This window comes from Asparagus officinalis, chromosome 5 (genome assembly GCF_001876935.1).
Source record: "Asparagus officinalis chromosome 5, Aspof.V1, whole genome shotgun sequence".
Lineage (NCBI taxonomy): Eukaryota > Viridiplantae > Streptophyta > Magnoliopsida > Asparagales > Asparagaceae > Asparagus > Asparagus officinalis.
The window spans coordinates 111,642,796-111,655,501 of NC_033798.1; the positions used below are offsets into that span (position 1 = coordinate 111,642,796).

The following is a 12,706-nucleotide window of genomic DNA, read 5'->3' on the forward strand; positions in this document are numbered from 1 at the left end:
ACAAAGTTATGATTCTATACATCAAGTCATCAAGACACCTTGACGTTGTTTTAACGTTTGAGTAACCTATCGGAACACATATTTCTTTTCCCTTTCTGCTATGCTGCTTGATGTTAATTATATGAGTTAATTCATCAAACACTTGTTGCTATGGACTGTGAAAATAGAACTAAAACCATTTTATTTGATATTTGATAAGTTAGCCTGTATGCTTATTTCCCCCTCTGTTTATTCGTCTCATGCGTCTCGTGAAATTTAATTATACCCATAATTGGTCCTCTTCTTGCCAACTAATCCATCCGTACAATAAAACATAAACGATCAAGATCAACGTACCCGCCAGAAAAATAAAACTCATAAAATCAACGCGTAACATCAACGCGGACCAACCGAAGATACAAACAAACTCACCCATTCTCTCATCTCTCGACAGCTTCCTTCGCTACAAAGGAAAACCCCCCTCCCATTTAAACTCGTCGCCGCTTCACTCAGTCCAGCGATCAAACACTTGGTCTGCACGATTCTACACCAAAATTAAAATAAAATGGAGCAGGCTCTGCTCTCAGATCAAAAGCAAGAAGAGAGCTTGAGGTACTATCAGTACGTTGGTAGAACCGCCTCCTTCAACGCCCCGTCGGCGATTGGAGACGAGGTCAGCGTTGACGAGATCCGATCCGCTTCCGTCTTCTCTGATCCCAACTATTACCCGCCTTCGATTCATTCTGCTCTCGTCGCTTCGCCTGAATCCGATCCATCTCAAGGTTAGGGTTTCAGCTTTTTGTCCGCTGGGACCTTGGGGAGATTTCTTTTTAGTTGGGGATTTTCTTTTTTGTGGTACGATTATTTTGATTATTTTGTTGGTCAAGCTCTTGTTTTTCAAGGAGGATATGGGGAAGGTTTTCAACAAGGATACACTTCAAATCAATTCGGGAGGTGAGAATTGTTACTGTGCACTTCTCAATTTCTTTTTCTTTCAAGTAAAGAGAGCTAATTTCTAACACAATTTTACATGAGGATTTAATTGACCCCTTTAAAGAAAATTTAGGGTAGCGTCCCATTCTTGAAAGAAAACGAGGGTAGCCTTGATAAGGGAAATAGCCGCCAATACTGTGAATAAACTACAAAGTTGGAGTTTTGAGTTATAAAGATAACCAATGGCTTATGCGGTAGCTAAGCTAACAGAAGTCAGAGGATTTCCTGATTTTTGTATAACGTCACCGTGTGGCTATTCTATACCTCTTCATAATGTATGCATCAGTTACATGTGTCTTTTTAATAGATTTTTTTTTTAATTTATGAAGCATATATCTTCTCTATCATTTGAGCAGTTTGGTCATTGATATTACATGTAAATAAATCACTCAGGCTAATATTGGATGAGGTGGAAATCCGGCAGCTACTTATTGATCATGTTGGTCATCGCTGTTGTTGGGCGAGCCAACCAGCTAGGAGGTGGAAAATATCTGCCATTGAAGATTGCAATGTATATGTTGGAACTTTAGAAACTTTCATAGAGGAGAGAGAAACTGTTAGGGAAACTGAGCCGTATGCTGGTGGGGAAATTGATGGAAAAGGTACGGGGCTGGAACTGGGATTGTGGGAACTGGACTTGAGGTCGGAATTTCCTCTTCTCTTTGTACCACACAAAGAATTGAGGGCAAAAATTCCTCATTCGGAAGCTAAGGAGAAATGCTCAGGTATGAATTTGCTAGCTTATGCTTTGAAACCCAGTCGATAGAGTTTTGCTAGCAAGTGTGGTTAGTTATGTTCTATGTTTTGTCCATTACATCGTGATATTATTGTAACTTGTTTAAATTACTGTTATTGCAAGATTGTAAGAAAATTTAGAACTGTCTTAAAACTTTTTATTTTTATTGTTTTTGGATTCAGAGAGTTTTATTCTTGGCAATCATATTGACATAGATACTGTCTTTAGCATATTGACCATTTCTTTTATTTTCGTCCTTGTTGGCTCCACTGGGGAACTATCCTTGCTTTACAAAGAGTTCAGTACTTGGTTTTAATAATCTGCTTTATTTTCTTGTTCTATGAAAACCACAAGGGAAGATAGTGGAACTGGAAGCTTTATTTCTCTAGTAGGCATCTGTGATGACTTCGTTTTAGTTATCCTTGCACTACGATTTTCTATGAAGATACTATTGGGGAAGATATAGTCTGAGATGCCTGAATATACATGCGGTCATATATATATATACCAAGATATTGTCATGTAAGACGCGCGCGCTCTCACAAACACATGCACAGTAAGAATTTTTCCCCCTTTTTTATTTTGTTTTTGTTTTTTATTTATGTTTTTGTTTTTTGTTTTTATTTGGGGCAGCAGGAGCAAAGAGGGCCGTGGAATGGACAGGGTACAGTGGAGGAGTGGGAAGGGGTTGTTAGGGTTGGGTAATGAAAGGAGATATGAAAGGGAGAGAGTCGGGTCAGAGGCAAAGTTGTGTCTGGTGTAGAAAGGGGATGTGGGAATTATGTAGAGAGGGGCAGTTGGTTTCTTTTAAGGAGAAGGGTATTTTTGGATATTTTTTTTGCCTCTGTAATACCATATACATAAACACTGAAATACTATATGTGGGTTAAAATTATTGGAAATGGGTCTTTTGGGGTGTATGCATGATTTTAGAATGGGTGGATTCAAAAAATAAATCGTAGCAAAAGAATGGGTTTAAAATTAAAAAAAAAGATCCCTCACAACAAAGAACGTAAGGAGAAGAGGGATAGACATAAGAAACTGAGAGCCAGTACAATCGCTTGCTTGGTGTGTAAAAAGTGCTCATTTTCCCTTGATGCTCCAGCCTTGTAACATAGACATCAAGCTTGAGATTGGTAATTAACCCTTCTCCTAAGACTATACTAAGCATGCCTCCGATTGGATATTAACTTACATGTCTGCTAAGTGTCATTAATTTAAATGGAGGAGGATATGCTCTTTCATTCAGTATCAAACCAGTGCTATTTTGTCTCATGGTGTCGTTCTATAGTAGTTTTCACACTTCTCCTGGTCAGTACATCTGCAATAAGAATCTTGGAATTTGTCCTGAAACAAATATAGATAGTATGCTCCCAAATTTCCAATTCATCAATTTGATGCCGTAAATGAAAGAAGGATATCATCAGAGGAGAAATACACAGAACATCACTCTTACTATATAACTTCCACTGGCCAGCCTTCAGCCAGCACCCTTTCCAACTCCACTATCAGATAAAAAAAGAGAGAAGATACCCACTCTAGGCCTGACAGAGTGGCAGATATGGATCTCTAGCTTGAATCTGCAGTTAAGCTAATGCTTCTGAAGCTTCAAACATTTTTTAATTCTTCATGGCTTCATCCATAGTTTTATAGAGTGGTAGGGTTACGTTTATTGATAATTTTATTTTTAAAATATTTTCATCACTTTACCAATTTCCCCCAAGATTTCAATACATGAGAAGAGCTGGTTAACTACCTTTGGTTGCTCCTAAAATGTTGATTTAATACATGAGCTGGATACTTTCTCGTTGATTGGAAATAAACTGTATCTTCTTTGCTCCCAGTTTAATGCACTCTGGATTGTAATGTTTTAATTGGCAATCAATGTCTCCATCTCTCTCTTAGGTCTCTAACTTGCAGCCAAGTCCACTAGTTACACCATTCTTTAATCTTGTAGTGTTGATGGGAAGACTGTACTTGCATAAGGCATGTTTCTCCCTCATAAGGCCTGTTTCTCCCTCTCATAAGGCATGTTTCTCCCTCACACACATCTGTACTTGCATCCTTTTTTTTTTCTTTCCAATCCTTCTGAATTTTAGCATATTTTTATTACCTAACTTACCTTAATATTTAGCTGCCTAGTTTAATGACGGTTCTTTTTTCATTTTTCAATCTTAATTTTCTGCATCTTCTGTTAGTAACTTAGTAATTGCTTGAATATAATTTATAAATATATGACAGGGTGTCAAGGTCGAGGAGAGATTCCCTGTCCTACTTGTAATGTCAGTCTAGAACCTGGGTTTTACAAGGAGAATCAGATGAGTCAATGTCATGTATGTTATGGGAGAGGACTGATAGCTCATCGAGATGGATCTGATACAATGTAAAGGAGCAATACCATTTCATCACTTTTCTTTTGCATATAATTGTGAACTGGTAAGAAATTCATACTTATATATGTGGTACTGATGTTTTGCAGATGCAATAAATGCAATGGTAATGGGAAGCTACCATGTGTGATGTGTGCCTCACGTCGATTAATTAAATGCCAGACATGCAATGGACAAGGTTCTTTACTCACTCGAAACATTGCTCTTGTTAGATGGTAAGCAGAGTTTATACACTGTGATCCTTGCACCATTGGGTGCTGAAAATACTTAAATCTATCAGCTAAATGATGAACAAATTGATAATATTAGTAAAAACTGGAGCATCTGTACTTTGAATATTCTGTCGTTTTCAATTAGTTGGGTTGGTAGACAGCATGCACTATGATATGAGAATGCCAGGGGGCCAACCTTGGTCTACTCGTGCATCCTGCGCTTTTTTGAGTGTACAATTTAGCTTCAAAAATATCGTAAGATGAACTTTTGTTTGTCATGTTGAAGACTTGTATACATATGCCTAAACAATATTGTGGGCAACATTAAATTAGCTTTCTTATGTTATTTCAGCTATGATCACATTAATGATTCTTCTATAGAACTAGAATACCTTTGTTTAGTTGCTTTGGAGATTCTTCACTTAGCATTGCAGGTTTGCAGCCTGTGAGACATAATGAAGTTTGATATAAGTTAGTAAGGCACAAATTTCCGACATCATCTTGATTATGAAATAGTTGCTCAAAATTTCCCAGAACCAATACTTTCAGCCTATCCATAAAATTCCGCAGAAACAAGTTGACACCATTATCATCAAATGATGTTTATTAGGAACAAAATTAATCTTGAAACCTTAATTCTTTGTCTAGGAGGACGCTCTCAAACCGCAAGGTTAGTGCCACCACTGGAGCTGCATCGGTTCCCGATGAGGTATTCCACAAAGCCAGAGGCGTCCAGCTCTACAACACGCAAGCATATCAATGCAATCCTGCATATTTTGCTGATTCATATTTGCTCAACCGCTTCTCATCTGAAGTCATCGCTGACCGAACTCCCATTCCCCCTGCCTCGAGAGTCATCTGTGAGCGTCACACAATCTCAGTTGTGCCTGTAACACGTGTCACCATGGCTCATCGCAATAAAGCCTTCAGTTTCTATATCATTGGAGTTAATAGAGAGGTATATATAAGGGATTATCCTTCCAAGTTCTGTTGGGGCCTCTGCTGCTGTTTGGAGTGGTTGAAAGTATAACATTCCACCTTCAAATTTTTAAATTGCTGCTATTTGTATGTAATTTTGTTATGATTTATATGCTTGTGTACAATTGTTTCTGTATTTTCATCGTCAGTGTATAAGAAGTTTATATATGCAATGCGTGAGTGCATAATTTTGGTTATACTTTTACCGCAAGTTTATTTATGAACCGATTGACTGCATAATTTTGGTTATAAAATTTTCTCGAGTGAAACGTTGATTTTGGTCGTTATCATCTTATGGGTAATGATTAGGATGTTTTCGCCCACTGTTGCTGATTAGAGTGGTTGAATAAACTTCATACCAAGGATTAATAGTACATTCTAGTACCTGCTGAGGTATTGTGTAATTGCACGGGTAATTCTAAAGTCTGCGCATCTAAATGAATAATCTTAAGATTGCAAATTATAACTTATAAAAAAATTCGGGCTAGTGTTTGCGTACCTGGTCCTCAAAGGTTAAGTTTCTACGGGCATGGCCCGTGATTATTTTGAAATAAATCTATTTTCCGATTTCTAACAGGAATAGTAAAACTAGTCATAATAATAATGAAAATATATAATAATAATAAATACGCTACCGCTGAAACTAAAACTCTAAGGCCCCGTTTGGTACGCGGGAATAGGGTGGAATGGAATGCCATTCTCACTTCTCATTCCTTCATACCAAACAAAACTAGTTTTTAGATGTTGGAATGACCATTCCAATGGAATGGCCATTCCCACTTTTTGTGGGAATGAGCATTCCAAGTGAGAAGATGCTGAAACTAAAACTCTAAGGCCCCGTTTGGTACGCGGGAATAGGGTGGAATGGAATGCCATTCTCACTTCTCATTCCTTCATACCAAACAAAACTAGTTTTTAGATGTTGGAATGACCATTCCAATGGAATGGCCATTCCCACTTTTTGTGGGAATGAGCATTCCAAGTGAGAAGATAGGGAATGATCATTCCCATTCAATGGGAGAATCAAATTAGTTAGGTTTTTTTTAATTATACCCCTATTAATAATAAGAATCAATTTAAAAATCATGGCTTTTGACTACATATTCTCATTTTCTCTCTGTTTTTTAGGCTCCACCGAAACAAAATGATCTTCAATTCTTCAATTCTTGAGTACGTATTCCTACAAAATAATCTTGAGTCATTCTCTTGCTTCAATTCTTCAATTCAATGGTAATGTTCGTTTTCTTAATTAATTTCAGTACATACATAATAAGGCTTGATGATAGAAAATCTGTACTGTACAAATGAGTTAATTTATAAGGTACTATAGAAAATATGTTAGGTACTTTATCAAATGAGTTAATTTATATATCTAGAACCGTGGATTGTGGATATCATTCTTTATATTTTTTGGACCTATAAAAGATGCGATAATCTTTTATTTATTTTTATTTAATTTTTTAAGACTAAGAAATAGTGAGAATTGTTTAAAAACTATAAACGAAACATACACCTGATCGATAACATGCGTATTAGTATAACACATACCTAGAATAATATAACATATGCATAAATAAATTTTTTTTAGTTATTATCATTAATGTTTGTTTTTATCTTATTAAAAATCTATGTTGTTATAAGGGCATTATTTTTTTTAGTTATTATCATTAATGTTTGTTTTTATCTTATTAAAAATCTATGTTGTTATAAGGGCATTATTAGAAAATGAGATTCCATTCTCACTTGTGAACTAGTGATACCAAACATGGGAATGAGAATTAGATTTTCATTCTACCTTTATTCTACAAACGCATCCAAACAAGAGAATGGGAATGACCATTCCATTCTCAGATACATTTTATTTCATTCCTTCTTCCATTCCATTCTCACTTGGCTTCATTCCCACGTACCAAACGAGGAGTAAGGCTAAGCTGGGCAGAAGTCGGAGTGGACAAAGGATTCTGGTTCTATATATACAAATAAAACGACAAAGATAACATAATCATCAAAATAATAATACGCTCCTACTGTAACTCTATAGGATTAGAAATTACTGCGTGTGCGCATACGTGCTAGCTGCGTCTCTGCTCGAAGAAAATCCAGCAATGGCTTCGGTTAGAGTCCAGATGGAGAGCCCGAGACCAGCCATCTGCTAGTCTAAAGTGTAGACTCAAAGTCGAAGCCGAAGCTGGAATCAAGAAGACGAAGAAAAAATTGAAAAAACAAAAGGAATGTGCATAGTGTTGACCCTATAGTTTTGATGATGATTTAGCAAACAATTTATTACTAATAAGTTTTCTAGTGTTTTGTGTTTATGTTCTCTTTTCAGGTATTTCAACACACGTCAATCTAGTGTTAAAGATTCAAGTTCATTTGCGTGGATTTACCTAGGTATATGTTTAGTACGCTTACATATATTGTATGATTATATCTAAACTCAATATATGTACACGTAACACAATTTTTAAAGTTTTTCTATCATATAAATGATTTCTCATCAAACGTTGTTACAATAACTTTTCTCTCATGTTTACAGCTCTTTAATATTTCATTGTATATATATAATATATGCATAATATATATAAACATATTTACAAGTTCTATATCAACTTTCACTTTCATATAAAAACAGGTTTTCTAAGCATTTTTCAAAAACAGGTAGCTTTCACAAACGAAAATTGATTTTCCAAAAATTCTTTTTTAAACATGTTTATTTTATCATTTAGAAACTTTCCCCAAAGTTTCATTATTTTTGGACTTAATTTGATTTTTTTTTTGAATTTTCAAACTAGCCCCAAAACCTAGAAATTTACATATATCAGGTTTCGGTCGACCGGTACGGTCGACCGACAGTTGTTCTTTATCTGAGCAAATTTCCAGAGAGCCTTCCGGTCGACCAAAAATTTCGTCGGTCGACCGCCAGCTTTAAAACTCCGTTCTCTGGGTTTTTGAACTAAGCGGTCGACCGGACCGGTCGACCGCCGAGTTGTCAGAATGAGCCTAACGGCTAGTTTTTCAAATGGGCCTTTTTGGTCTTTTACCTCTTTTTAGCTGTTGTTTTGGGGTGTTATATATACCCCATTGCTGCTCTTCCTCTACATAACTAAGAAATCCAAGTTTGTTGTTTAACAAGATATTAATCGTGTTTAAGAGCTGTTTAAGAGTTGTTTCATTAATCAGTTTTCAAGAGAAGTTTTTCTACAACAAGAGGAGGCTTTCAAATTCTATTGAGATCATCATTTCTTCAGCTCCTCTTGTTCATTGAGAAGTTTTTCTAAACTCTTTCCATATAGCTTAGCTCTTTGATTTAAGGTCTAATCGCCTTGAGTTAAAGATCCAAGTTATCGTAGTTGTGCTAATCTAATTTTGATTATATTTTGCTTCTTGCATTTTATCTTTATGGATATGTATGATTCATCTAGTTTAGGATATGCTATTAATATTGCTCCTCGTTTGGATATTTTTCCCTATGCTCAATGGCGTATTAGATTCAAACTTTTCGTTCAATCTAATCAATTTGATTTATGGGAAATTATTGAGGATGCCTATGTTGTTCCCATTTTGGAAAAATCCAAATTGTGTGAGAATGATAAAAGATTGTTTAACATGAATAAGCTTTTGTTAGAATATTTGATTAGCGCTTTTCACTCATCGTTTTCTAACAAATTTGCTAATTTTGATAGTGCTCACGCTTTATGGAAATTTATTGAAGCACATGAAGGGAAATTGGAGGCTATTCAACAAGCGTTGGAAAATCCCGCTTTGAGTTCTAAAGAAATCTCATCTCCATGTACAATTCCACTAGGTGATAACCCTAGTGAGGTATGCGATAACGATGATATTATTACTTTTGATGAACTTGCTCTTGAGTTTGAAAAATTACACAATTGCTATATTGATGTAAAGAGCAAGTATGTTAATTTGAAATCCATTCATGAAACACTAGCTACTAAGTTTAATTTTATTGCAAATGAAAATATAATTCTTAAAGAATGCAATGAAAATTTGAAAATTGAAAATGCTAGTTTGCTTCATGAAAAACGTGATGTTATGTTAGAAGTAGATAAGTTGAAATCTATGATGAGTAATCTTGTTTATCCTACTTCTAGTAGCAATGCTTGTATGCACAATGATGAGTTGAATCAAATGAGAAAAAGAATATCTACCTTAGATTCAACACTAAACACTTGTATTGCTAATAATAAAAAGCTTATGGACTTATGTGCAAAGTTCAATGTTAATTCTTCTAAGAAACCTATTCACTATGCACATATGTATGACAAAATTCACAAATGTTCTATTTGCGGTCTTAAAGGCCATTTAGCTCAATTTTGTCATAATGCACCAAAAATTGACAAGCCTACACATGATTGTGCATCCCATCAAGCTTCTTCATCACATACACATGCACACACACATAGTGTAAATCATAAACATGCTCAAGTGTATAAATGTGATTATTATGGTCGTTTTGGTCATTTGGCCATGTTTTGTTTCGATTTGAAAAGAAATTTTCGTTTGTAAAATAATTACAAAGGAAAATCTATTTTTGCAAATGAACAACGTGCATTCCATTTCGGTCAACGTAAACCATTCAAACCTCTACATTGCACAAATTGCAATCGTATGGGTCACGTTTATAATTTTTGCTTTGATCGTATCGGTGCACAAAATACGCCCAAACGGGTTCATAACCCTAGGGCCTTGGATTTAAATGCTAGGGGTCATGTCCCAAGTTCTAGTGGTACCAAAATGATTTGGGTACCAAAAAGACTTGTATAGTATTTCTTTTGTTTTTGATGGTTTGTTTTGTTTTTATTTTGAATAATTTTTTTTGGCTTCGAATGATAAATCATATTCTTTACGCTAAAATAAATTATTTGTATGTTTCTATATTTAAAAACCCTTATATATATCCTATAAAACTTTTAGTATTTTATAAAACATATTTTCAAAAGGTCTAAATTGAAAAATCTGTCAAAACAAATTTTTCTCTTTAACCTGCTATCTGTTTTCTCGCGGTCGACCGACGATCTCTCTGTAATCATTCCGGTCGACCGCGTCGGTCGACCGAAATAAAATTTCTGCAGCAGCTTCGCTTTTCTTATCGGGTTTTGGGTTTTAAGATGATAACTGTTTCAAACCCGAACTGCTCATCACCATTAATCTATTTCTTGGATCAATCTCAGTCGTTCCTTCATCATCTCCTTGACCTGACTCCTCATTTTCTCCTCATTTTGAAAATTTCCCAATCCGTCAAATTTCCTCACGGTCGCCTGCATCCATCGACCGCAATCCCCTTTCTCCGTCGATTTCTGCCAGATTTTGCTAGGTAATGATCTCCTTCTCATCTATTTTATCCTATTTCTTTTCTCTAGTGTTTACTCTTCTTAATCTATGTTTTTTGTCTTAGGGCAGTTTGTTAATTTGCTCTAAATTCGTTTTTTGTTTACAGGAAATTGATAAATTTCTTTTATCTTTTCTAAACCTTAATCTATCATGCCTCTAAAGCCCTCCAAAAAGAGATCTAAACCCGAAACTAGTTCCTCCTCTATAAAAGCTTCACATTATGAGGATTATCTGCTTTTTAAATCTCTTGTTAGGAAATATAGAGAACTGTGTAAATTGAAAATTCTCCCAACTCGGTATATCAAATATCCTGAGCTATTCATGTATGACACTCAGTCTATCCTTCATAATGTTGGGTTAGATAGATTGCTAGATGAGGTATATAAAGTTCCTTTCTATCCTTTTTTTAGTTTATCTGTTTTATGCCAATATGTCCACATCATCCTCTGCTGATGGTAGTTTGACCACTACCTCATCAGTTAAAAATGTTGCAATAACCTTTTCTGCCAACGAACTTGCGGGGATTCTTGAAATCCCAACATGTGACGTTGATCTCATGTCCATTGAGCTTAGTGATCATGCTGTCAACCAACTAATGTTTAAACCCGGATTCTCTTATCCTATGAACAACAATTCACTTAATCCAATTGCCAAACTCATTGTTAGAATTGTTGCTCAAAACTTGATTCCTAAGACCGGTAGTTTTGATCACTTTGCTTCTGATAAGATTAATGCTGTTTATGCCATTTTTGCCAAAATCAAAGTAGATTGGGCAACTGTCTTTGTCAATAACATGGCATCAAAGCATACCAAGTTTCTACCTTTTGGCTCCTTTCTCACCCTCATCTTTCAACACTTCAATGTTGACCTCACAAATGAACCTAAGATTGAATCTAAGAGAGATTTCTTTGATAAGGTTTCCCTTTCTAGAATGCAGATGTCCATTGACTCCACTCCTTCATCATCTTCTCGCTCCCGTTCTAGAGCCTCTACCTCTTCCACTTCTGATATTTGTGACCGTCTGGATCGCCTTGAGACTCAGTACTCAAGTGTTCAGAAGCAAGTCTCATCTATTCAGAGGGATGTTAGGACTATTCTTTCCTATCAGCGTCAGTCTCTCGGGATTCCGGATCCCTCTTCTACCTCTGAGTCTGATTCTGAGGAGGCCCCTGCTGAAGGATCAGGATCTTCTGATGACGATGGTGATGATGGTGATGATGATGGTGATGATGATGAGTGATCTTGCTGTTTATTGGAGTTTGTTTTTTGTGATCTCTATGTTGATGGTGCTGTTTCATTTTGAGTTAGAAAACTTGACATTTATGTTTTTAGTTTGAGTGTAATAACTCTATATCAGTATGGTTTTATGTGACTTTTCATGTATGATTTGCTATCTTGTGGACGAATCTATGTTTATGCAAAACTATGTTGTTTCTAATGCTTATGTGATGTTTTGTGACTTATTGTGTTTAGTTTATTTCTTCTATGAATCAATGCATGGTTGAAACAACATTCATGTATTGGTGTGTGGAAAATAAGTTGCTTATCATGAGTTCTTTGTACTGTTTATGATTGTTTAGTTTGCTTAGCTCCTTCATTGGCAGGACTACCCCCGGTTTTATTATCTTTAGTGAGACCACCCTCAATGTTCTGATCAATGGGAGGGTTCTCAGTATTGAGGCGTTCATCTATATCTGAATCGCTACCTGTTGTTTAGCAGTGTTGCGATGGCTGGATTTTCCAATTTGATTCGACAAAGCTCGGATTTGTTGGTCATGTTCTTTTCTCATCCGTCGCATAGCCATTTCCATTTCGAACTTAAAGTTCTCTTTTTGCCTGGCCAAGACATCCTCAACCATTTTGGGTACTTGCTCAGTATTGATCACAAGCCTATTCATGATTGTGTTGACCCTATAGTTTTGATGATGATTTGGCAAATAATTTATTACTAATAAGTTTTCTAGTGTTTTGTGTTTATGTTCTCTTTTCAGGTATTTCAACACACGTCAATCTAGTGTTAAAGATTCAAGTTCATTTGCGTGGATTTACCTAGGTATATGTTTAGTACG

The 12,706-nt window shown here is 35.8% G+C and overlaps 1 protein-coding gene across 1 annotated transcript; it reads left to right on the top strand.

Moving 5' to 3' along the window:
* LOC109840700 (protein SSUH2 homolog) lies at positions 363 to 5,485 on the top strand. The gene is made up of 6 exons (XM_020409439.1): positions 363 to 761; positions 867 to 933; positions 1,366 to 1,697; positions 3,950 to 4,091; positions 4,188 to 4,313; positions 4,959 to 5,485. The coding sequence occupies exons 1-6, from the start codon at positions 545 to 547 to the stop codon at positions 5,338 to 5,340; spliced, it is 1,266 nt and encodes a 421-aa protein (XP_020265028.1). The 5' UTR covers positions 363 to 544; the 3' UTR covers positions 5,341 to 5,485.

Coding starts and splice junctions, on each gene's coding strand:
- LOC109840700 (XM_020409439.1), top strand. CDS start 545: ATGGAGCAGGCTCTGCTCTCAGATCAAAAGCAAGAAGAGAGCTTGAGG. Junction 1,698..3,949: donor AGCTAAGGAGAAATGCTCAG/GTATGAATTTGC, acceptor AATATATGACAG/GGTGTCAAGGTCGAGGAGAG. Junction 4,092..4,187: donor CGAGATGGATCTGATACAAT/GTAAAGGAGCAA, acceptor GATGTTTTGCAG/ATGCAATAAATGCAATGGTA.